At 42.0% G+C, this 26,279-nt stretch overlaps 1 protein-coding gene across 2 annotated transcripts in view; it reads left to right on the top strand.

The window, feature by feature from the left end:
• Tmem255a (transmembrane protein 255A) overlaps positions 1-26,279 on the top strand; it is a 53,771-nt gene that overhangs the window by 10,988 nt on the left and 16,504 nt on the right. Inside the window, exons 3-8 of one of the 2 annotated variants that reach the window (XM_021187955.2) lie at positions 3,837-3,899; positions 6,546-6,635; positions 13,131-13,199; positions 14,969-15,040; positions 15,447-15,535; positions 25,393-25,555. In XM_021187955.2, the coding sequence (XP_021043614.1) occupies positions 3,837-3,899; positions 6,546-6,635; positions 13,131-13,199; positions 14,969-15,040; positions 15,447-15,535; positions 25,393-25,555 (546 nt within the window). The remainder of the gene's footprint in view (positions 1-3,836; positions 3,900-6,545; positions 6,636-13,130; positions 13,200-14,968; positions 15,041-15,446; positions 15,536-25,392; positions 25,556-26,279) is intronic. The other variant, XM_021187956.2, reaches the window with a different exon arrangement.

Here is a 26,279-nt window from a genome sequence, read left to right as displayed (position 1 = left end):
AAAAACCCACAAAAAGCCACTGACTTCTTAGGCCTCGGGATGTGGATGCTGTTCATTAGAGACCCTGAGAGTGAGTCCTGGCTTTGAGATGAAGGTGCTGTGAGAGGAAATGAATTCTTATGGTTCTCTAGGCTTCTGCTCTCCCTTCTGTCAAACCGGGATGACAGCAACACTACCAAACTCTGCATCATTCCCATAGTCAAAACTGGAAGGGGTGGGGCACAAGAACGCCTGTGAATGGAAGGCTCTTTAAATGTAAGGTCTTTCATCAATATTGGTGAGTTTATCTACCTACCATCTCGCTAAGTGATTGCTCCCACTCATCACTCATTAGATGTTAGTTCCTTTCCCACTGAGCACTGCCCATCCTATATAGAGCCCAAACAAAATGCCTCCTCTTCTATGGAAATGTAGAGGTTCCTTTTATTTAGCAGCTTACCTTGTGCCAACGCCACATACTTTATCGCTATACTTGATCCTTACAACAACACTGATTCTCACTCTTAAAATGCTTTCAGATTACATTATTTGTTTGTTAACTTTTTTTTTTTTTTTTTTTTTTTTTGCTGGAGGGCGGGTGGGGAACATGAGCAGATTCTGTCACAAAGTATGTGTGGGAAGTCTGAGGACAACTTGTAGAAATTTTTTACAGAATATGGATCCCAGAGATGGAACTTGGGTTATCAGGGCCCTTCCCTGCTAAGTTATCTTAAGGACCCCATTTTATCCCATTTTAGAGATGAGAAAGCTGAAGCAGAGAGTCTGTAACAGACTGGCCCAAGGTCCCACGGTTAGTGAGTAGCAGCGGCAGGGATATGGTCCGGAATGAATTCCTCTTAGCTCACGTAGTGCTTTGCTTTTATAGCCTGTGCTCCTTAACTTATAGTCTGTGTCTTTCACTAGACTGTGAGCTTTTGGAGGTCAGGTGTGATGTCTCCTTATAGACTGGACTAAATGACACTGAGATGAGATGGGATGAGAAACAATAGGATGGGACGCATAGATAATGCAATAGATAGGCCAGTTCTGTAGTGTCATGTCTTCCCAGCCAGTTCGACAAGTGTTCCGTCTGTCTCTTCCAGGAACCACCATCAAAGAGTTGTTTGGGAATGTCAGGAATAGCCAGTTTCTTTGTTTCTGGTTTCTATTAATTACTTGTCCTATTGTGTGACAAAATCCTTGACAACAGTAATTTAAGAGAGGTAGGATTTCGTACAGCTTACAGTTGCAGGCGACAGTTTCATTATGCAGGGAATGGTGTGGCCGCAGGTGCAAGAGGCAGCTGCTCACATTGTACTCAGAGGCTGGAAGCAGAGAGGGGTGGATGCTCATGCTCAGGTAGCTGCCTCCTTCATACGTGTTCTGTAACCCAGCCCATGAAATGGTCCTGCCCACACTCAAAGTGGGTCAGCCTCTTTTGAGTTAAATGTCTTTGTAAACACCCACCCAGACATATCCAATGGTGTATTTCCATGATGGTTATAAGGTGTTTTGTTGTGGTTGCTTGCTCGCTCACTCTATCTATCTATCTATCATCTATCTATCTATCTATCTATCTATCTATCTATCTATCTATCTATCTATCTACCATCTGTAACTCCAGTTGCAGGGGATCTTGCGCCCTCTTCTGGCCACTAAAGGCATTGCACATGCATGATGCATGGTGACAGAATTTTCCAGTTTAAATCACATGAGAGTGGTTCAAAAGTTAAATATCTTTTGGGTCAGTGAGATGGCTCAGCAGGTGAAGGCACCTGCCACAAAGCTCAGCAGCCAGAGTTCCATTCCTAGGACCCAGGTGGCAAAAGGAAAAAACTGATTCTTTCAAGTTGTCTTCTGACTTCCACTCACATACCATAGCACTCATGTGTAAGAGTGTGAATGAATGAATGAATGAATGAATGAATGAATGAATAAATACTAAATAGTCTTAAAAACATAAATGTCTTTTAAAAATGTAATACTGGGGGCAGAATGGCTCAGTACTTAAGAGCAGTGGCTGCATCTCTAGGGTTTGATTATTCCCAGTACCTATTTGGCAGCTCACAACCATCTGTTAATCTAGTTTCAGGGGATCCCACACCCTCTTCTGGAGGGCTTTGCACATACATGGTGCATAGACATACATGCAGGAAAAAATTATATACATAAAATAATACATATTTTTAAATTTAAGAAGTATGATTCAAATCTCTATAACAAAACAAGTGATATGCCAAGCTATTTGACTGTATTATTTCCATTAAAAGTCATTTGAATGGATTGCTTCTGTTAATCTTTACAAAGCTATGTAAGATAACATTTCTATGGTTCCTTCTGTTTCATACACAAGGGAAGAGGCTTAGTGGCTCAGTTCTAGATTACACAGACATTAGTAGAAGATCTGTGTTTGCAAGCCAGGCTAGTGTGATGACTGTGTTTACATTGGTATATTTTGTAGCAACACATCTTAGTTATATTTTAAAGAAGATTGGGTGGGAGAAAGTATATGTCCACTCTTGCATGAGGATAATCTCAGCACCCTGGGATGGAGTAGTCTATTCATTCCGACACATAAGCTTTGTTTTCCCAAGAATGATTGCTGGTCCTGCAGAAGGAATTTTTGCTTCCTTTCAGTCTCTTCCATTCTTGGGGTCTTGAGGCAAACTGTTAGTTTCTGGACGGGGGCCCATCAGACCCAATCCTTGGGTTCATTAGATTTCCCAGCCTAGATGTAAAACTTGGGAGTCTCGTGATAAAACAGATGCCTCTAATCCCAGCACTCGGGAGGCAGAGGCAGGTGGATTTCTGAGTTCGAGGCCAGCCTGGTCTACAAAGTGAGTTCCAGGACAGCTGCGGCTATACAGAGAAACCCTGTCTCAAAACACAAACAAACAAAAAAAAAACAAAGCAGATGCCTCGGCTAGTCAAGGTAAGGCTGCGGGTGCAAAGTGTACCTACATCACTGAACATGTGTTAAGATTTATTGGTCCATTCTTACCGCTTTTTACTTCTTCTCTTTCCATCTCCGTCAATAGCTATTGGTTAGTGATCGCTCTCAGCTGAGACCTGCAGCCTTCAGTCCACTAATGGCAGAGCTGAGGGGGCAGTGGGATCTTCTACCCTGAGCCATAATCCTGGCCACTTAGACAAGAAAAATTGGTTTTCGGGGTTTTACACTGCCATTTCTGTTCACTCTTTAATGAATGCTTTCTGTCCATAAATGAAGCAGAGATGGAAAAAGAGGCGAGTAAGTGCTAACATCAATTGCAGCAGGTCAACCACAAATATAGGCTTTCAAAAAAAAAGTTCTTTTCTATTTCTTTTTTTTTTCTTTCTTTCTTTTTTTTTTTTCTTAAGTGTGGGTTAAGGTGCTTGCTGATTTCTAAAGTACTTCCTGAGCTTGATTAGTATGCCCGATGCATCAAAAATTGCCTTTGCAGACCTTTATTCTATAATCCATGCTTCAGAATAGAAGGTCCTTTTCAAAACTAGATAGAGATCTGATGGTAATGTGTACTTTTCACCATTATATGTCTCTTACTGAATCACCAGTCATATGCTAAGTACTGGGTATTAAAATTGAAACAGGCAGGCACTAAGAAGCTGTAGTTGACCTTTACTTTTAATTTGGGGGCACATGAGCTGCATTTTCAGTGTGAGTCATTGCTACAGGAGAAAACTGCAAATAATGGGAGAATATACTTTCATTGTACATGGCGTGTTTGTGTAAGAAGCTACATGTGGCTTTGACATTTACACTCCAGTTCTTTTCCACTGTCCTGAATCATGGCCAAGGACTGGAATGACTGTGTGGGAAGGTTGATTGTCTTCCTAAATGCTATGTTGTCTTACAGCTTGGCTTTGGATCATTCCTTGGAATCATCGGATCAAACCTGATTGAGAACAAGCGGCAGATGGTAAGTTTTCATCCTCTAGGGAGCTCAGTGTTTACATGGATAAGGAACACATTTCCTAAGCTTGTGCAAATTTGGCCCCAAAGGAAGCTATTATTTCACTTTCCCCCCTCTAAGCCTCCAGAGAACTTATCTCACAGTATTTTAAGGCCAGTGTGCATCTCTTTAAGGTTTCTCCTTCATTCTCAAAAGAATACTTCGGACTTTTCAATCAGGCTGGTCTGGTCCAGAATGCTGGGTTTCTGTTGTATATCTTACTGTAGCTCTGAATATTACTGACTTTCATAGCTTCCTTTCGGTTACATAATCTTTTGGAAAAGTTTGCGCAAAGTTTCTTTTTGTTCTTTTAGGAGACTATATTCTAGGGAACTTCCATTAAGAAATCAAATGGAAACTGGGCCTCGTGATTTCTGTCTCTAGCCCTGATACTCAGGAGGTTGAGAAGGGGGGGGGGGACCTGGAGCTCAGTTCATGATCACCTTTGAGTGATCTTGAGTTCAAGGCCTTCCTGAGCTACTTGAGACCTTGTCTTAAAACCAAAACACAAACTAAAATTCAAAAGAGGAAGCCGGCTAGTGGTGGCGCACGCCTTTAATCCCAGCACTTGGGAGGCCAGCACTTGGGAGTTCGAGGCCAGCCTGGTCTACAAAATGAATTCCAGGACAGCCAGGGCTATACAGAGAAACCCTGTCTCGAAAAAAACAAAACTAACCAAAACCAAAACAAAATTTAAAAATAGGAAGAAAGTCAATGTACCTGAAATATAGATCAAACTAAAATTATGAAGTCAACTTCACAACAGCATCTCTGTGTCTTTGCCGTCCGTAGTTCAAAGTCAAGTACGTAGTAAAGTTGAGAGTCAGGATCAGCATTTGACAGAAACTGAAGCGTAGAAAGTTCACTGCCCTAATATGATCTCCTCAAGCCGAGCTGCTGTGTTTTCCTGGTTTAATTTTGAGAAGGCTTCCTTGAGGGCAAGGGGTAGAATGGATAGACTGAATTGCAATTGCAACAAGTTTTATAGAATTTACAGTTCAGGAAGTCTGATGAGTGGTCAGACACGGGACTAAGGTTAGTCTCCCCTTGAACAACTCTTAATGGCATCCAAATTTTGGCAATGGGGTCTGTTTAACATCAAGCTTAATCAAATAATATAATAGCTCTAGGGACACAGAACTCTAACCATATGCTTCCCCCAGCAATACGGGAATTACTGCCAGGGGACTTCTAATAGTTTCTTCTTCCATTTCACCTGGACTCCGTCCCTTGCCAGTTTCGTTTTCACTTTGGGCTTAAATTATTCAAAATAATGGGGGAGTTTTAATTGTAGAGCTGATCATAGCATAGCTAATAATGCCAATTTCATGACATCGTTCATCCATTATTTACTGATTATCTGCAGTGCTGTGAAGTGAGATTTATGGAGAGAGGTTTCTGAACAACTCCCAAAGGAGATACATATTTCCTCTCAGCCTGCTGAAGTGGGTGAACCCTAGGGCAGCCTTGGCTTTGATCTTTTTCCTTCTCCCTGGGGAGTAGCTCGATGCCATGTTATTTCCTCCTCTTTCTCCCCAAAAGCTTCAAGAAAGAAAAAGGCTGATTCCACGTAGTTCACAAGGTCAACCATAGCAGATTGTGGGCTCATGCATCATATTCCTTGTCCTCAAAGACATTCTGAAATTGTGATGCTGCCATACCTTGATATGTAGCATCATCTTGGTACTAGAAGATGAGCATTAGGAAAATGTTTGTTATCTAACATGATCAATAAATTTGGTAATCTGGTTTTATTATTTTAAAATTTCTAGCTAGGCATGGTGGTACATGCCTGCGTTCTTAACCCTTGGGTGGCTGGATTATAAGTTTAAGATGAGACTTAGCCACAAAATAAACTTGAGAACAGCCTGGACTACATGAGGCTATGCCCCCCAAAAAAAGAGTAAGAAAGAAAAATTTTATATAGATCACACAAAAACTTACCCATTTCAGAGACATCAATTCTTACAAAAATCTCTCTGGCACTTAACTGGTAGTACATTGAATATTCCCTTTCTTCAATAATGCATAACATGATGCAGAGTTATGTAGGACCCAAGAATCACTTTTGTTATCATCAGTGTCCACTATGTCATCAAGCAGCAGAGTTAGGGGTATAGAAATCAAAGGCCAGGAACTGGTTGGTGGGCATCAGTTCTTTCATAAACTCATAGTAGAGACACTGGGAACATTGTTCCCCTCACTGTGCCTCCATTTCCACATAAGTAAAATACAAGGTTGGATTACATGATGTTCAAGGTCCAACATTTTTCTGAATCTGAGGATGGAAGGGCTATGCAGTCGAATTCCTCCATGGACAGCATACTCAAATACCAGCAAGCTTCTTCATTCGGTGCTCACAGAATGAATTTCTGAGCTTACCTTGAAATATATTTTAAAAACATGCTTCAGTTTCCCCTTCTCTTCCACCCTGCCTACCCCCATACCCTCATGACACTCACCCTGCATGACTGAAAGAAAAATAAAAAAGCATCCTCATCAGTGACAGAGTAGAGTTCTGCTTTGGCTGGAAACCTCTAGGGGATTACCTGGTCTCCAAAAGCAGCAAGTGTGGAAGCCTAACAGACGTGTTCCTTTTGTTCCCTCCCGCAGCTGGTGGCTTCTATCGTGTTTATCAGCTTTGGTGTGATTGCAGCTTTTTGTTGTGCTATAGTTGATGGGGTCTTTGCCGCCAGACACATTGTGAGTATTATTACTCTTGAGTTGAATTGTGCAATGCTATAATCCTGCCTTGAATGTGCACTGAGTGCTTTGAGGGGCATGAGTATACAAGGGAGACTTGGAAGCTCCTCCTCTGTCTTCAATAGCTGGTAGTCAAGGAGAGGACACCAGTGAAGAATGTAAGCATCTAGGAAAATGGACCTAAACTGGCAGGACAGACTTCAGGTGCCATAGTGGTTCATCTCTGGCTCCAGAGAGCAGGGAAGACGTCCCTTCCCAGTGGCAATAGGGATGGAGTAGCCCTTTGGTGTGTAAAATTTGGAAAGACAAAGACAAAGGCGTTGGGGGTAAGGGGATGTCTTGAAGGTAGGGAAAGAGCAGCAAAGTAGTATCATGGCCTTAGACAGCCATGATGGGGTACTGTAGAGACAGAGACCATTTGATTCTGTAGCAGGAAGCCACATGGTCCAAACTAACCTCCCCTTCAACAGCTACAAGAACAGACCATAAGGACAAAGGTACCCAAATACTGGTGTTCTTATGACAGTAGTTAGATGTAATGATGATGTTGGATGTCTGGAGAAAGTTCAGAGCTAAACCTCCCACCCTGAGTTCAGTCCTTCAGTCCAGATGTCAAATGTTTCCCATTCTGCGGAAACTGTGAATTGGATAAGGGCCATTTTCACTCCTGAAGTCTAGATCTCTGTGACTAAGAGCACATCCATTGAGCTCTGTATAGAGGACCTTGCTCCCCACTTTTAAGTTTAGTTCTTTGACAATTCCATACATGCATATAAACGCATCTTGATTGCTGCCTTCATCCCTCTTCTTTTTATCTCCCACTCCTATCAACAGCCCCTCCTCCCTCCCTGTCCCTTTCCCAGATACATAATTTTTGCTTTAGTGTCTGACTCCTCTGATTTGTTCAGAGACATCAGGGGACCATTTGATTGGAACTCTCCATTGCAACCTGGTGGCATCACCAGTGGATACATAACACAAGGCAATGACACCCTTTTTAAACTGAATTTACCAGTAGGAAATCATTCAACAATAAGGGTTAGGGTTTCCTGGGCTCTTCTTGCATTCGTGCCTAGCTGCTAATGGGCTCGTTCTTGTACATACCCAGAAAACTCATTCGCAATTGTTGAAAAAAAAAATGTGTATATCCCTCTGAAGGTGGCATGTTTTTCTGCGCCTCTCCATAGCATCTAGCCCTTACAATCTTTTTTTGTCTTTGTTGTTGTTTTTGTTTTTGTTTGTTTGTTTTTTTTTCAAGACAGGATTTCTGTGTATAGCCCTGGCTGTCCTGGAACTCACGCTGTAGACCAGGCTGGCCTCAAACTCAGAAATCTACCTGCCTCTGCCTCCCAAGTGCTGGGCTTAAAGGCATGTGCTACCACAGCCCAGCCCTTACATTCTTTCTTCCGCCTTCTACAGTATTTCCTGAGACTTGAGGGTGTGGCATATAAATGTTACATTTAGGACTGAGTACTCCATTGTCAGCTATCATCCACACCTTTTGCAACTGTAAGGCTCTGCATTTATCACAGTTCACTAGAAAGAAAGGCTTTGGTTATTAAGGTTGAGAGTGATAATTGCCTATTTGTATAAACATATATTTAGAAGGTGGTTCAATACTGTGTCAATTTAGTTAACAATGGAATTAAGGTCCCCCTTAGGACCTGTGACTTCCCCCACCATGCTCTTTGCAGCAGAGTTCCAATATAGATTCGCTCCTATGGGTTGGGCTTCAAATCCAGTTACAGAGCGCTTGATTACCACCCATACTGGTTGTCGCAAGTGGTTGTATTTTGCCTAGAAGCTTGGTTTTATACTTCAGAGTGTTCAAAGATGGAGGTAAGACTCTTGATACAGCTGAGGTAGTGCCTCCTGCTCCAGCCATCTTTTACCATGCTCTGTTTCACACTGTTCCCGACTTCTGGCCCAGGAACAACTTTTCCATTAATCACAATAAGCATAGTGCCTAGAACTCATACTAATTTTAGAGTGCCACAAAAATGGTAGTATTTCTTCTCAAATTAGAAGAAAAATGGTGAACTTTTAGCTTGAGACAAAAATTTGGCACATCACGTAAATATATTTGTTTTTATACCAATGTGGTCATAATGCTTATTTAAAAAAAAAAAAAGACTGGGCGGTGGTGGCACACACCTTTAATCCCAGCACTTGGGAGGCAGAGGCAGGCAGATTTCTGAGTTCGAGGCCAGCCTGGTCTTCAAAGCGAGTTCCAGGACAGCCAGGGCTACACAGAGAAACCCTGTCTCGAAAAAAAAAAAAAATGCCTTCCGGGGCTGATGAGATGGCTCAGTGGTTAAAAGCACTGACTGCAACCACATGGTGGGTCACAATCACCCATAATGAGATCTGACGCCCTCTTCTGGTGCATCTGAAGACAGCTACAGTGTACTCATTTATAATAATAAATAAATCTTTTAAAAAGTGTGTTTCAGTGGGAGAAGGGGATGAGAAAAACAATAACAAAAAGAGCCTTGAACATAGCAAATCATTAAGTAGCCCCGATGTTCTCCAAAGACCAAAATCAAGAGCAGGAGATAGCAGCTAAGCACCGGAGTAAACTCAGTTTTTCAACTTAACTAAACTTTTGAAAATGAAGATGTTTTGTGAACCATTGGAAACTGTATTTTTGAAAATAGTTGAATTAGAGAAAATTTAGCTTACCAATTTTTCTGTGGGTCACGAGGCATGTTGTTGCACTTTAGTCATGGGCTGGTTGTTAATTTAAGGTCATTTGGAGCAGGGTCAGGGATGTCAGTAGATGTGCATCAGGAAGACATTATTTTTAGTGAAGCTCCATCTTGGAGTCCTCTTCTAGACAGAAGAGTCAGCCCCTTATTTGGCAAGATCAAAGGAGATCATATCGTTAGTATTATCACCTAATCTACCTCTGAAATAGTAGCTTATGAAATAATCTAGAAAGGGAGAAAAATAAGGTATGGGAGAGAAATGCCCTTTCTCTTATTTTTTGTTGAGGGTCAGTTATATAAATATAAATGTTATCCCATCCATTAGATTTCTATATTCTAATTTCAGCTGAGAGGTGCCATCTTTTATTCACCTGTTCTTTGTTTTGTTTTTTATTCCTAAATGATATATCAGTAACTCATAATGGTTACAATTCTGTCCCCTAACATAGCAATTATTGTGGTCCTGGCATATTACTTTCTGAATATATACATGTTTTTGTATTGTTGGTTACAGTCAATCGTACTGTGCATGCTATTTTGCATTTAATAGGAAACATGCTAGTAACGCTAATTGTTTTTATGTATTACATTTAGCTTTTCAATGTGTCCTCACATCTATTACCTCATGTGAGACCTACAACAATCCTGTGAGATAAGTAGGGCAGGCATCATTATCCCCATTTGACAAACAGTACTCACTTTGAGACAGTTTCCATGGCAACATAGGCCTAGTGGCTCCGAAGCCGGCTGTAGAGTTTGATGGCATCATGAGCTAAAATGGCTTCCTTTTCTTCTTTTTCTTCCACTCATAATGTTTAAAATTTTTTTTAGTATAGTCACAGTTGCATGGAGACAACAGTTTTAGATTTTTTTCATATCAAAAAGAATCCTTATATCCTTTGTCTGTTATAGCCTGTCTCTCCATCCTCCTCAACTCTAAACAACATGTATATACTTTCACCATCATATATATTCCTATATTAAACATTTCATACTAAAGGAACTCTACATGTGGACCTTATGATTAGTTCCTTTTATTTAGTATAATGTTTTTGTGGATCAGTGCTTCGTTCTTTTTTCTGGTGTACTAATGGTACACTCTATGGATACACATTTTGTTTGTCCATTCACCAGTTGATGGACATTTGGGTTGTTTCTTCCATTTTACAATTATATACAATGATGCAGTTCACATTTGAGCACATGTTTCTGAATGGGCATATTTGCATTCTCATTTCTTTTCTGCTTGGGAGCAGAACTGGTAGGATATATGATAAAATTGTTTAATTGTTTGAGGAACTACCTGACTGTTTTCCAAAATGGCTGCGCTGTGTTATACTCACCATCCGTGTATTAGGATTCTGATTTCTTCACAGCTTCACCAATTTCCATTATTATCTGATTGTGTTCGTGAGCGTGAGGCAGTACTTCATTATGGTTTTGACTTGTATTCCCCTTATGGGCCCAATATTTTAGATCATTGGCTTCAATCGAAGGCAACGATGAATAAACTTCCAGCCTCTATTGCGAAGTTCTCTGTGATGATCACAGTTTTAGCTACTTTTCCTGTTGCTATAGTAATGCCATGACAATTGCAACTTATAGATGGGTTTAGTTTTGCTCACAGTTTGAGGGCACAGGTAGGGTACATGGCAGGGAAGCCATGGTGGCAGGAACCTGAAGCTATGGTGACATTGCATCTGCAGTCAGAAAACAGGAAGGAGAAATGCTGGTTCTCTGCTCCCTTTCTACTTTTTTCAGTGCAGGACCCCAGCACAGGAGATACTGCCACTGGTCCTTCAGGGTGGGTCTTCTTGCTTCATTTAACCTAACCAAGATCATCATTCACATTAGGTATCATATGCGACCCTAAATGATTTCTCACAGATATTCCTGGAGGCTTATCTCAGGGGTGACCCCAGATTTTGTCAAGTTAGTAATCATTATTAACTACTGCCACAACCTAGTCACCCCTAAGCCCCTTTGCAAATTTTATAGTTGGTGAGTTGTACTGTGAGAGTGTATTTTATAGATTTTGATGGTATCATGATGCTGTTAAACCACAGATCCACTTGGAAGTCAGGCCACGCTCCCCTGCAGGCCTGGTTTCTCTCTGTCTCTCTGTCTCTGTCACTTTACTCTGTTGTGTCATAGCGTCTCTCTCTCCCAAGTGTCTATAATAGAAATTTACCTTTCCGGGTTAGAAATAGAGTGAAATTAATAGGCAAGAGCATGTCCTAAAAGGGCTTGGTGCACAGCAGTCATCTAGTATATAGCAGTGCCCTTTTCTATCCCTTCTTGCCAAGGTTGGCATTCCTTCGGGTTAAAGAGGTTGCAAACTCAGGTTCAAGGACCTCTTCTCACCCCTGAGTTGCCTGTTCTTGCCCTTCTTCTGGGGATTACATGTAGAATAGCAGCCAGACATAGCAAGTGGGCAACTTGCATCCCTGTCTTCCTTTAAGGGCAGTAGCTGAATGGCAAAACCAGGTCATAAAGGGCTATGGCCAGCAATATGGTCAAACCTTGAGCACAGTAATAAGGAATATACTGTTACTCCAACGTAGAAAATAAGCCCTACCAGTTATGAGCATGAGAGTCCTCCTTCCTTTCTAGTTTGATTCCAGACTGAATTAATAGCAATGCACTTTTGTAACACTGAACAGCGAAGAAAATTATGGAGCATGAGCTAATGGAAAGTCCAAGGTCATTGATGGAGTCACAGAATGGAAGGCAAGAGGCACTGAATGCCAAATATGGGGATCCTAAATCACAGGTACAGGGAAAATCACCATCAGGATTGGAAATGAGGCAGAAGGTAAAAGACAAATCCTTTCTGCCTGGGTACTTTGAACTAAGCCCTTAAGTCCATTTTGCATAAACCAGTGTCTTAGGCTAATGTGACTTTGACCAAAGACCCCCCTACTACACAGGGATGCTTAGTGTCAGTTGTGCAAATGACAGCATTTTCCGGTTACAAGTTACAAGTTTCCAGGCATATCCGACTTGTCTCTTCTTTCTTACAGTCATGCCCGAGAGAGAGTTTCATCAGAAAGTGAGCAGAGTAAATCAACTGTCCTTGATCTCCACATTAATTTTTTTTTCCCCTCTCTTTTGCTCTAGAAGTACCTTTTTGAGTTCTCAGGCTTTACCTATCTGTGTAGGAGAGTGAAAATGGCTTGTAATGGAGTTGAGTTAAAAATCTACAGCCAATTAAGTAGCTGCCCATCCTCCAGCCACTGATTTCTTTGCCTCATCCTTTTGAAGAGGCATTGGAAATAAGGGCAGGGAGCACAAATCAGCCAGCCCTTATCTAGTCCCCAGGTGATAGTGAGACATCATAGTTAAAGCCATGCTCTCTCTATTTAGAAGTGCAATACTACAATAACCTGGAGTTTTGGATCTTGCTCCCTAGGGACTGACTGCAAGGAGACAAAGCCTAGAAGGAAATATGCACACACACACACACACACACACACACACACACACACACGAAGGAAATTTTAAGAGACTCATTTTTCAATCAATCTTCCTGGTTTCTCATTAACTGAAGTACTTCAACAGAAAGCAGTTATTGGAATGATTTTGCCTGATCCATATATTCTCAGCCCCCCAATATATAGCTTTTAGAATTTAACCTAACCTACTGCCTTTCTCTCTCTCTCTCTCTCTCTCTGTGTGTGTGTGTGTGTGTGTGTGTGTGTTTTCAAATCTTATATTAACAAACAGGGCTCTTGATGTTTTACTTTACAAAGCCAAAACCCTTTTGGTTTGGTGTTTCCCTTTATAGGATTTGAAACCACTCTATGCTAACCGGTGCCACTATGTTCCCAAGACATCCCAGAGGGAAGCTGAGGAGGTGAGCCACAATGATGCTGCATGTCTTTACCTCATGGGAAAGTCCCTTGTTTTATCTGAAACAGCCTTTCTTTACCAAAAACAAAATAGATTTATTTATTACTTTAAGCATATGAGTGTCTTACCTGCATGTACGTATGTGCACCACATGTGTACTGAAGTTACACATAGTTATGAGACACCATGTGGATGCTGGGAATCGAACCCTGTCCTCTGCGAAAGCAACAAGTGCTCTTAACTGCTAAGACAACTCTTAAGCCACGAAACACTCTTTCTATCTTATTTCTTTCCACAGACACAAGGTTCGCTACTAGATGTTTTGAGCTATTTGTTCAGTGAAGCACAGTGTTACTGAGGACATGTCATAGATTGGAGCCTCATGAGGCCTAATCAGATTACTTTTGTTCTATGGTCATAGGCTGGCCCTCTGACCCTAGCCACTCGTCTCTCATTGTGTGTCCCTCCCCCATCTCTGCCAAAACTGGTTCAGTTGCCTGGACTTGGGGTTCAGCTGGAAGAAGATATGAATTCCACCGAGACACTGCTAAGAAGGCAGAGCCTGAATACCACGCATGGAATGCTCTGGAGTTCAGATCAGGATAACTGAGCAATCTGGTCTATCTCAAGGTTCTAAGGAGGCCTAGCTTGTTTGTCTAAGAGGCCAGCCTAGTGATCCTGAGTAGGCTCAGGAGAGTATTTTTTTTCTTGCCCCACACATGCTCTGTGTTCCCTGTTGCTTCAAGCTAGAGGCAATAGCAGTGGCAACTGTGGGGGTGGGGGGCAGAGGGGGCATGCACTTTCATTTCAGCAAATCACAAACCCCCTCCCAACCAGTGGATTCCAACATGAAATTCTACCTATGTTTCTGGGAACGTTGACAAGCTGGTACTCCGCTAACCTCAAAATGAAAGTTGTTCACTGTGAGGATCAGGCCAAGAGTACATTCGCAACACAAATCTCAGACTCTACAGAGAGGGGAGGAGACAAAGTTGGGTGGGTGGGTAGGGAAGTGGGAAATGGGCATAGGATGAGTTAGGAAAGGGGACAAATAGGATGCAGATGCATTGTACGATCTTCTCAAAGAACGAAGAAAAATTACAAAAATAACACTAAAAGATAGCCTACCTGTGATTGGAAAGGAAAAAAGAAAGGTGGAGGCAAAATGGCCACTATATCACCCAACCTCCCTGGGAGCCACTTTACATAAAATTGAACAGGAATGAGTGGTGTCCTTGGAGTTAGACAAAGCCATAGTCTTGCTCCCAAGGCATGGATGTTAAATGCTTTTATTATGATATTATGATCCGGTTCCCACCATTTTCGGTTAGCAAACACAAAGTTACCATTTTTCTAAATTGTTCCTGGGTTAGAAGGAGGAATACAATGTGTGTGTCTGTGCTATCAGCATATCAAAAGGCAACAGGCACTTGGGTGAAAAACCCAATATGAAGAAAAGTGCCTATTTACTATGGACTATTTCTGCAACAAAGCCAAACAAATGTGAAAGGACTTTGCTGCACCCTTATTGAGCAGGGAACTCGAAAAACATTCTTGCAAGCAAGAGAAGGTAAATGCAAACTGTGGCTTACATTTTTAGTTTTTTGAAAAACGTTTCTGCAAACTCAAACCATGGAACCCTATTACAGCAGCTCTCTTGTTTTCACTGTGATAGCGTCTTGTGTTAATTTGCCAACTGCACAAATATTAATAACAGTTTCCATAAGTTTGCTTATAATCCTGTCTCTCTTGACTCAATTTTTCCTGTATAAGGTCATAACTTCCTCATCCAAAATTACTCCTTCTACGAGGGCTTTGAGGAACCTTACCCAGGCAGTTAAAGAGGTACTATTGTACTTCAGTGTGCATGTAATGGCCTCTCTATATTCCTGTGTACCAGATCCTCTTTCTTCCTATGTCCTAATTTTCTCATCCCTCATATCCTCATTCCCTAATATCCATTTAATATAACACATATTGTTCCATCTGTCCTTCCTCTCCTCTACCTCTACTATGTATGAGTGGGGTACGAAGGACTGTGGATGGGGCTAACCAGAATCTCAGACACGCAGGTGCTTGCTTTATGCACAAGCACAGCTACCTTTCTGCTTAGCCCCATCTTTCGTTTGCATGGGTATGTGGGTATCATAGCCATCATTTCTGTCTCCATCGGTCACTAACTTATATTTCAATTCCAGAGGACCAATCCTTTCCAGTGCTAGCTTCTCCCATTGTCATTTTGTGTTCTCAGGTGAACTGCCCTCAACTTAGCCGTGGACTTTGCACACCTCGCATCCGGGGCAACACCTGCTTCTGCTGTGACCTCTACAACTGTGGCAAGTGAGTCCAGTGCCATGGGCACAGAAGTCATTGTTTGACTGTATTGGGTGCTAAGAGAGCCAAGACTGGTGAGGGGGTTATGGTAGGGATTAGAAAAGTGGTGGCTATTGGTCTGTCAAGATTCTACCTCACAGGCACAACCTGCTTTCTCTGTGCAAGGCACCGCACTGGCTACTTTCACAAATGTTATCTCATTTAAGTTTCCTTATAGTTCACTCTCATTTATAAAGTCTGGAGAGTCGTCATCACGGGGAAAGAAAAGTGAAGCTCAGAGGGAAGACACAATTGGCTAAAGGTCATATAGGACTTGAATATACAAGTAGTAATTGAATCCATCACTTTTTGTACATTCAGCATCATCCAACAAATATTCTCAGACACCTTCTCAGTGTCTGGCCATGTTCTACACACTAAGGATTCAGCAGTGATGAAAGCAAAGGTCTTTGTCCCATGGGGCTTATATTCTAGCAGAGGAGAGAATATAAGCACATAGAATACATAATGTAATGTTAGGTGTGAAAAGAGTTTCAAAGGAAAGTGAAGCAGGAAGGCATCAATGAGGGAGAAACTGTGTACACAAAGTAGGCATGGGATGTCTTTTTAAGGTTTCATGTGTGAAGGGCCTTGAAGAAACCTGGAAAGCCTATCAAGAAGATAACCAAGAAAAGAGTTTGTAAGCCAAGGGGACAGCAAATTATAAAGGCTCCGAAGCAGGATTGGTGCCTGTTATACTAAACAATCCAAACTCATTGCCTTCCAATTAGGATTACAGCAGTTATTCTTTCAAAGCATTAGGTGCTAAGAATATGGATGTCAGACTAGTAGGAAAGGCAAACAGATGAACAACTGATATGTGAACATTATAGCGCAGTGAGCATCAGTGGATATAGCAAGGACTCTGGTGGCATAATGAAGGACAAAGGATAAGGAAGAGTTTAGGATATGAACTAAAAGCACGTGGCGGTGAGGAAGATATGCTTGCAAGTTGTCAGGAATTAAGAAGTGGAGGGAACTATAGAAAATATCAGAGGAGGTGAACACAAAGCAGGACCCAGGGTCAGATGTCAAAGAACCTACTGTCTACAGTAAAGACTTTGGCCTTGACCATGTAGGCAGTTGGGAGCTATGGAGGTATACAGCATGGAAAATAAATAGGTAGTCACTGCAGATGACTGGGATGCAATAAAAGTAGGTGTTTTTTTAAAAGGATAACTTAGAATTATAAGAGAGGTGTGACAATGAGATGCAGATTATGAGGGAATAGCCCTTCATATAACATATTGTTAGCCAATGCTTTTCTATGCATCACTGTTTTCAGACTTAGTGTAGGAGAGCTGAAGGCCAAGGGAGGGAGGGAAGAACTAGCCCAGGAGGGCTGGATGGATGCAGATAGGCCTAGAAGGGAAGCAGTGTACACACTCTCTTCCTGTTGGAGGTTCAGGACCAGTTTTTCTGGTTTGAGGATTAAAAACTCGAGGCTGGAAGCAGAGCTCAGCAAGGAGGAAAGCTCACCAGGGCTTTTCACTTTTTTTTTCTTAGCTAATACCAATCTCATTTCCTTGGGCTGTCTGACAGTACAGGAAGAGAAATTCAAAGACTCAAAGGAGGTATAAGATTATCTAGGTGGGGGCTGGTGAGATGGCTCAGTGGATAAGGGCACCCGACTGCTCTTCCGAAGGACCAGAGTTCAAATCCCAGCAACCTCATGGTGGCTCACAACCATCCTTAACAAGATCTGACACCCTCTTCTGGAGTGTCTGAGGACAGCTACAGTGTACTTACATATAATAAATAAATAAATCTTAAAAAAAAAAAAAAAAAAAAAAGATTATCTAGGTGGAATGGCGATGTATAATTAATTATCCATGTTGGCCTCCTTGGCTGACTTCCTCCATTCTTGTCCTCTCTCTTTCTCTCTCCCTTTTCCTGTTTGCTCCCTTGTCTCCCCCTTTCTTTGCTGCTCTCTTTCCTTCTCTCCCCCTTCCTGCCTGATTCATGACCTCAAGGAGTAGGGGCTGGGAGCTGCCATGAATTGAATAGAATCTGAGATCTGGAAGCCCATGGAGAGATCTAAAAAGTGATCTATTACACACACACACACACACACACACACACACACACACCCCTTTGCTTCCACAATAGTCATGTTTCAAAAAAAGGATTAGAAAAAAAATAAAAGGTTACTTAAATCTTATTTATCTGAGCCACGGGTGAATATTTTCTATTTTTACCCTCACTGGAGACTCAAACTCAAGTTATTGTTTTTGTTAATCTAAGTTTCACAATAACTGACTTTCATAAAGCAACTCATCAGTATTATTTTTAAGGAAGGATTTTTTTCTAGTTTATGAAATACTTTTAAAATATTTCTGGTTTTTTTTGAACTCTTACAAGCCCTCCCCTCATTCCCCCTTCCCCTTCTCTGAGGAGAAGGGGAGGCTGCCATTGGGTACCCACCCACCCTGGTAAATCAGGTCACAACAGTACTAAGCACATTCCCTTTCACTGAGGCCAGACAATGTAGCCTAGCTAGGGGTGTTGTGTTTTATAAAAAGAAAGAACAAGGAATATGTTTGGTAGCTGTATGGTGAAAGGGCGTGACTCTGTGGGTCTATGCCGAGGCATCTCTTCCCCCTGAGGTACCAGCCATATGATGGGTATAGTATGGAATAGAATGTATTTAGGGCGTGGAGAGGGGAGTTGAGGGAGCAGAGACAGAAAGGCAGAGAGAGATGGGGGAGGGGAATGGGGAGAGAAGGGTCAGAGAGGAAAGAGGGGAAAGGGGGAAAAGAGTAAGAGAGAGTGAGGAGGGGGCAAACAGCTCCTTTTATACTGAGTCAGGCACACCTGGCTATTGCCAGGTAACTGTGGGGTGGAGCCTAGGGAAGGGGATGCTAACAAGGGAAGGGGATCCAAAGGTAAGCAACACTCAAGAGAAAGCACTTGCTCCAATTGTTAGGGAATTCACATGAAGACCAAGCTACACACCCACTACAAATGTGTAAGAGGCTTAGATCCAGCCCCTGCATCCTCTTTGGTTGGTGGTTTAGTCTCTGTGAGCTCACATGGGCCCAAGTTAGTTGACTCTGAGTTTTCTTGAAATGTTCTTGTCCATGCCAATTTGCTCAATGCTATCTTCGACTCTTGCATAAGACTTCCCAAGCTCCACCTATTGTTTTGTTGTGGGTCTCTGCATCTGTTTCTGTCTCCTCCTGAATGAAGCCTTTTAGGAGATGGTTATGCTAAGTTCCTGTCTGCAAGCATAGATAGAGGCCAGCTTACTTCTACTCCTCAGCATTTCTTTATTTCTTTTCTTTTCTTTTCTTTTCTTTTTTTTCTTTTTCTTTTTTTTTTTTTTTGAGACAGGGTTTCTCTGTGTAGCTCTGGCTGTCCTGGAACTCACTCTGTAGACCAGGCTGGCCTAGAACTCAGAAATCCACCNTGGAACTCACTCTGTAGACCAGGCTGGCCTAGAACTCAGAAATCCACCTGCCTCTGCCTCCCAAGTGCTGGGATTAAAGGCGTGTGCCACCACCGCCCGGCTTTATTTTTTTTTAAAGATTTATTTATTATTATACATATGTACACTGTAGCTGTCTTCAGACACACCAGAAGAGGGCATCAGATCTCATTACAGATGGTTGTGAACCTCCATGTGGTTGCTGGGATTTGAGCTCAGGACCTTCAGAAGAGCAGTCAGTGCTCTTAACCACTGAGCCATTTCTCCAGCAAGCATTTCTAACAAACCTTTAATAGTGTCTAGTGTCAAGGATTGCCTCTCTCCTATGGGATTGGTCTAGTCATTATTTGGACATCTGTCATTCTCTGTTCCATCTTTGTCCCTGAACAACTTGTAGGCAGGACAAATTTTGGGTGCAAGGTTTAGTGGGTAGGTTGATGTCCCCCTCCCTTCACTGGAAGTCCCCTTTAGCTTTAGGAGGTGGATACTCCAGTCTCCATATCCACAACTGCTAGGAGTCTCAGGTAAGGGGCATGCTCATAGATTCCCATGAGTCTCTCCTGTCCCAGAGCTGCCCCCCCCCGATTTCTGTTCTCTCATCCAGCCCTCCTCCTTTACCCACACCTGACCCCCCCACCCTATTCCCCTCTTCACCCTCTCTCCCACCAAATTCTCTCCTTTCATCCACCTCTGATATCTAATTTATTCCCTCTTGTGAGTGATATTCAAGCATCCTCCTTTGGGTCTTCCTTACTACTTGACTCCTTTGGGTCTGTGGATTGTATCCTGGGTATTCTGTACTTTTTTGTGGCTAATATCCACTTATTAGTGAATGCATGCCATACATGTACTTTTGGGTCTGGGTTACCTCACTAAGGGTGATATTTTCTAGTTCCATTCATTTGCCTGCAAAATTCAGGATGTCCTTGTTTTTAGTATCTGTGTAGTATTCCATTATGTAAATGAACCATATAAGAAAGGAATTTGTTAAGAAGTTGTACTAAACTGTGGACTTGCACAGGGCAGAGGACATGCTTCCATTTCATCAGCACAGGGCTAGGCATGACTAAAGAGCTGATGAAAATGGAGGGACATTTGTTGAAAATCAAAAACAAAATCTTCCTTTTCACCAGGAAAAGAAAATATTAGGCAAGGCAACGGATATGGTTCTAAAAATCTATAAGCTCCGGAGTAGCTTAAACCTACCCTGTATCTAGAAGCCTAAGCATCTCTCAATAGTCTTTCCCAAGTCTGGGTGGCCAAGATCCCAAGGGCAAAACCAATAGAAAAGGATTTGCTTACGTTTCCATCAGTTCAGAAAACAGCCATAAGACTAAATAGGGGACAGACTTGCAATGAAGGGAAAGCTTTTTCCTTGACCCAGAGGTTTCGCAGCCAGAGCCAATGGGATTTAAATTGAAGACCTAAGTATAGCTGGCAACCAGCTTTCTGAGGCTTGGAGACTTTAATTTTGCCGAATGCGTATTTGTTTTCCTCACACGAAGCCTATTTTTAATCAATTGCCAGCTCCTCCAGTCCATTTCCTGGAAAGGGGGCCAAGAAAAAAAAAAAGTGGGAACAGAAAGCATCAGGCAGTCATTTGTACATCGCTACAGAAACAGAGTGTCTACTGTCCCCTCGAGCCCGCAGACCTTCACTGACGTCATGGGTGGTGAGGTTTAATACCAAACATAGATTATTCCATTTAGCCTTGTGCAGGAAGATGGCTTTCTCTAGGACACAGCTTCTCTGCGGCAGCCTTTCAGAGCATCTCTGCCTCCCATCTAACTCACTCATCTTTGGAGAGGTCAAGTCAATATCATTGGTTTTTAGTGAGTAACCTAAAGGAAATGGAGTGGTTTGTTTCCTCCGCTGGGAACTCAGTGATAGAGGCCCGCTTACTTCCACACCTCAGCAATTCTAACAAACCTTTATGACATTCCTACTATGTGCTAGGGGCTAATGTGTTCTTCAGAAACTAAGTGTACCAGAAGGGGAATTTAAAAATAAGGAGAATTGGGGGTAGGGAGAAGGAAGGAGGGAGAGAGGGGGGGAGGGAGGAAAGGGAGGGAGAGAGAGAGACAGAGAGACAAGACAGTTAGAGACAGAGGGGTAGGGGGAAGAGAGAAGACAAGAGGAGAAGTAATAATTACCACTCCAAGTTAAGACGTTGTCTTATTGAAGAACAGAAAGCCTTCCTGCTTTCCCCAAGATCAGCTGCTATTTCCTGTGTTTAAGCAGTAATTTGAACCCAGGTTTTCTGCTTCTTTGGGCCCAACCAGGAAGTGGAGTTCAAGAAGAAACAAGCCTGGCCAATGCCCTCATCACTCATCCACTGTGTATTAATCTGTGGTCTTCAATCTTTCTAATGCTGTTCTAGGCAGTAAGAGAGACACAAAGAGATGTCCTGTAGGAGATGGCCCTTGCTTTTGAGAGATTACAAGTTGGCCAGAGACATCGTGGTGGCCTTGGGGCTTGGCTGTAGCACAGCACTCAGCACCGAGCAGCCTCGCAATATATATTAGCTTAAATGAAAAACTAACAACAACAAACTGAAAAGGAAAGTCTGTCTGAGGCTGTGAGTGTTTCGGGAAAAGTCTAGTAAGTAGGCACCGGAACCCTTGAGAAGGCCCCAGCAAAGCTTTGAGCCAAAGGTGGGATTTAGACAGGCAGGAAACTGAAGACAGTACCTTCTCGAATCAAAAAAGCAGAGAACAGTCTTTGAGTAAGCTCCCAGCATTTCTAGTCTGGGCCTGCTAAGAACTGCAGCCTAGCAAGAGTATATAGACTCCATGTTAAACCCAGATTATGGCAGATGGAACTTTGGACACTTCAGATGGCAGCTTGTGGAAGCTGTTCTGGGAATCGAACTTGGATCATCAGGTTCGGCAGCAAGTGCCTTTCCCCACTGAGCGTCTTCATCAGCTCTGGATCGTTTTGTGTCTCACCTTGCTGATCGTGAAAAGCAGTGGGAAAAAAAAATTGAGAAAAAGGAATGGCTTTAAGTTTTCAGAAATATTTTAGGAAGCTGAGCAGAGCTCCGATGGAGTCTGCTGGGAGTGCCTTGCAGTCTTGGGGGCACAAGGGAAATTTCTCAGGGATTTTTTTTTTTTTCACAGAAAACGGACTAAATGAAATCATGACTCTTAAACAGAAGCAAACCACATTAATTTACTAAAATATACTATAATTAATCATTAACCTTCTTTTGCTTCATCGGTTAGGTTTTTAAAATGAAATAGCTGCTGAACCAACTATACCCTCTGAAAAACTGACTACTTTTTCTTTGTTGAGGTGCCTGACTTGTATATGTGACTTGTATGTACACGCTAGGCAAATGGTCTTCCACGGAGCACAAATCAAGTCACAAATTATTATATACTCTTAAAGGAACTTCTCAGTGTTCCTTATTGGGGCATATGTCCTTACAGCATTAGTGTCTTTAAACATATAATTCAAAAGTATGAATTATGTTTCCAGATAGTGGCTTTCATAATGAAAAAGATGTTTCTATTTGTTATGGGCTAAAGTAGTGCTTTGAACACAGTATTTTACATTTTAGTGTGTGTGTGTGTGTGTGTGTGTGTGTGTGTGTGTGTGTGTGTAGAGGGGGGGGACAACTTTCAGGAGTCAATTCTCACCTTCAATCTTAACAAGATAGGACCTCTCTTGTCTTCTGTACAATTCTGGCTCCACCTTCCATCTTGTCATAGGAGAGCTGGTATTGCAGCTGCCACCACATCTGGCTTTTTAAATGTACATTCTGAGGCTATAATTCAGGTCATCAAGCCTACAAGGGAAGCCTTTTGTACACTAAGCTGTTTCCCGGCCCTGTCATGCACATTCTTATGAAATCTCCTGGGCTCAGAGAAGTTAAGAATGTTTTTGTCAGGCAGCAAATAAGTTCTAGCTAGGGTTCTAATGCAGCTGGACTCCAGGGTTTGCTAGATCATAGTGCAGTTCTACACGACTATCCACGTACTCGCAGTAGACTAAGAGGTAGGCAAAGATAATTGGAAGGATATGTCAGAAGGCAATCCCAAGCCACTAGTATGTTCCTACAACCCCACACTCACCCTTAGACACATAGCTGCCATTTTCAAAGGGATTGAACCTATACAGTTGCATCTTTTAGGGGTAGTAAATAATGTGTACATTCTTCTTCCCCATCATCAGTGCCAACTCACAGGAGAAACTCAAAGTATGCTTATGAATGGGATCTTCTGATAGATTCATAAAAATACTAAATTTAATTCAATTTCAGATGAATCGAAATACCCTTAAAATTCTACCATGAGGGTCTGCTGGAGACACAGTTAAATGGTTAACTGGAGTTACAGGCAGTTGCGAACTGCTTGATATGGTTGCCGGGGGAACCAAGGTCAGGTTTTTGTTTTTTTTTCTTGTAACTCCAGTTTCTGGGGATCCAGTGTTCTCTGGTGCTCCTGTAAGTGTGTGTGTGTGTGTGTGTGTGTGTGTGTGAGAGAGAGAGAGAGAGAGAGAGAGTGTGAGAGAGAGAGAGAGAGAGAGAGAGAGAGAGAGAGAGAGAGAGAGAGAAACACACGCAATGTTTCAGATTACCTGCTTTGCAATATCCCAGAGGATAGGGATTTCCATTGAATTCATTTATCGAGTATTTATGCAGCACCAAATTGTGTCATGCATGGTAGTTGCATGAGCTTTTTTTTTTTTTTTTTTTAAATGAGATTCGAACAAATGTCTGTTCAGCCCAGAAAGAGCAGAAGTAGACCAAGGAAATTATTGTACCTAAGATCAGCTTACTGAACTAGTGAGTCATCCATCTCTGGCCATGAGGAAAGGATTGATTCTAGGTCCTATCCTTTATTGATACAAAAAAACCATAGATGCCGAAGTTCTTTGTATGAAATGGATACTGTTTGCACATAACCTACACAGGCCTTCTGTATACTATAAATTGCTTTTAAATTACTTATAATTCCTAGTTGTAGATGTCATGAGGTATTCTACTGTACTATTTATGGAATAATGACAGAAAATGGTGTATGTATGTTCAGTACAGATCCATGTTTTAAATATCGAATACATGGCAGATTGAGTTGGCAGATGCAGGACCTGCAGGGATTATGTCTTTCACATAGGTATTTGTGGAGGGAGATAAATCAGCCTGGATCAAGTGATGTGACTCAGGCGAATTAGGCTGACTGTAGGCATCTTTAGACAAAGTGGCCAGGGTGGACCTCTTCAAGGACGTGATATTCTGAGTTCTGTGTTACATCTCAGTTTTAGTAATATATTAGCACACAGAGTTATTTGGTGGAGTTATTTGGTTGGTTTTTTTTAAGATTTATTTATTTATTATATGTAATTACACTGTAGCTGTTCAGAAGAGGAGTCAGAACTCGTTACGGATGGTTGTGAGCCACCATGTGGTTGCTGGGATTTGAACTCAGGACCTTCAGAAGAGCAGTCGGTGTTCTTACCCGCTGAGCCATCTCACCAGCCCCTATTTGGTTGGTTTTAATTGGGGAGATACTGAAATCTCTGAGGCCTGAAACAGATTTCAGCTTTACCACTTATGATTTAGCCAAAGTCCTTACCCTCCCTGTGGTTCAGTTTCATCATTTGAAATGTGGGAGTCTAACATCATCTACCTTGATGTTTTCAACCTTCCTAATGCTGCAACCCTTTAATACAGTTCCTCATGTTGTGGTGACCCCCAACCATAAAATTATGTTCATTGCTACTTCATAACTAATTTTGCTACAATGACAAATCATAATGTAAATATCTGTGTTTTCCAGTGGACTTAGGTGACCCTGTAAAAGGGTCATTCAACTCTCAAGAGGGAAGTGACCCACAGGTTGAGAACTGCTGATTGACCTTGTAGCCTACTGTGAGGATTTGCAGTGTTGACAGGCATTGCTGTGATAGTAGGAATGTTTTATAATATGTTCTGTCTAGTCCAATAGCCACTATCTATATATGGCTATGATACACTTGAAACACGAGAAGACTAAATGCTTGAACTTTAAAATGTACTTAATTTTAAAAAGCCACATGTAACTAGTAGCTACCATATTGGACAGGCGAGATTTACTGAACTGACATATGTGTAATGCTAGTAGATGATACATGTCAATAAATGCTATCTAGGATTAGTGTTAGTGATGATTACAAGAGTCTCTCCGACAAGCAATGTTTTGTTTTGTGTTTTAGATAAACACCAGTCACACTTCCATTTATTGTTGTGTTATACTCCAAGCAAACTACAATGATGCCCTTTACAATAGCTCCCCATCTGCCTAGACAGCTTTTCCCCCTGAGCTACACAGCAGTCAAGTCCTAGTGGTGGGGGCAAGGGAAGAAGATTTTCTGCTTCTAGGAGACTGACTGCACTGTGCTTCTCCCCATGCAGCAGGGTAGAAATCACCGGCGGCTACTATGAGTACATTGATGTCAGCAGCTGCCAGGACATCATCCACCTGTACCACCTACTCTGGTCTGCCACCATCCTCAACATTGTTGGCCTGTTCCTGGGTATCATTACCGCTGCGGTCCTAGGGGGATTTAAGGATATGGTAAGAAAGAAAATGACGTCCCATTTCACAGTGACTTCTGTTTGGTGATGGCGAGCAAGGCCTAGGATGTGTGGGGCAATGGAGATCCGTAATTTGAAGGGAGGAATCAGAATGTAGCATATGCAGCTACCTTCAAATATCTCAAATTATTCAAGTGAGAAGTGCCATCAATCTGTATATATTTCTTGTGAGTGTGAACTTCCTGGTATCTTGAGGAAATAGTGGGAGGGGTTTTTCCAGTCTTGCTGTTTACTCTGCATGTGTAAACAATCCATCATACCTCCCCACAACACTTTTAGTAGAAACTTCCCTACTTAGTTTTCTCCTTACTGATATTTGGGAGACAATGAAAGAAATTTATGTTTAGCTGTAGGCAGGATTAATGCTAGTCTCCTACAGGAATTCCATCATGGAGTTTCTACACTAAATGCATCTAGGCTTTTTCTTTTCCTTGTACCTGAAGACTCAGCCCCAGGCTAAGCTGCTTGCCAGGTCTTGCCTTCACCCTCACTTACCCACATTCCTATTCCTCTCTTTGGAATCTTTTTCATATTTGTGTGCATGACTGCAAGTGTACAGCAGCACTCAGAACCCTCAGTGATGCATGCTCCCTCCATAACAGTAGATACCCTCTTTCTTTGCTTTCAAAACATTTCTCGTAAGTTACTTGCTGTACTGGCTAATTTTGTGTCAACTTGACACAGCTGGAGTTATCACAGAACAG

The sequence above is a fragment of the Mus pahari genome, chromosome X, assembly GCF_900095145.1.
Source record: "Mus pahari chromosome X, PAHARI_EIJ_v1.1, whole genome shotgun sequence".
Taxonomy (NCBI): Eukaryota; Metazoa; Chordata; class Mammalia; order Rodentia; family Muridae; genus Mus; species Mus pahari.
Note: the sequence above shows the minus strand (reverse complement) of the source record. Positions and strands in the feature narration are given on the sequence as shown.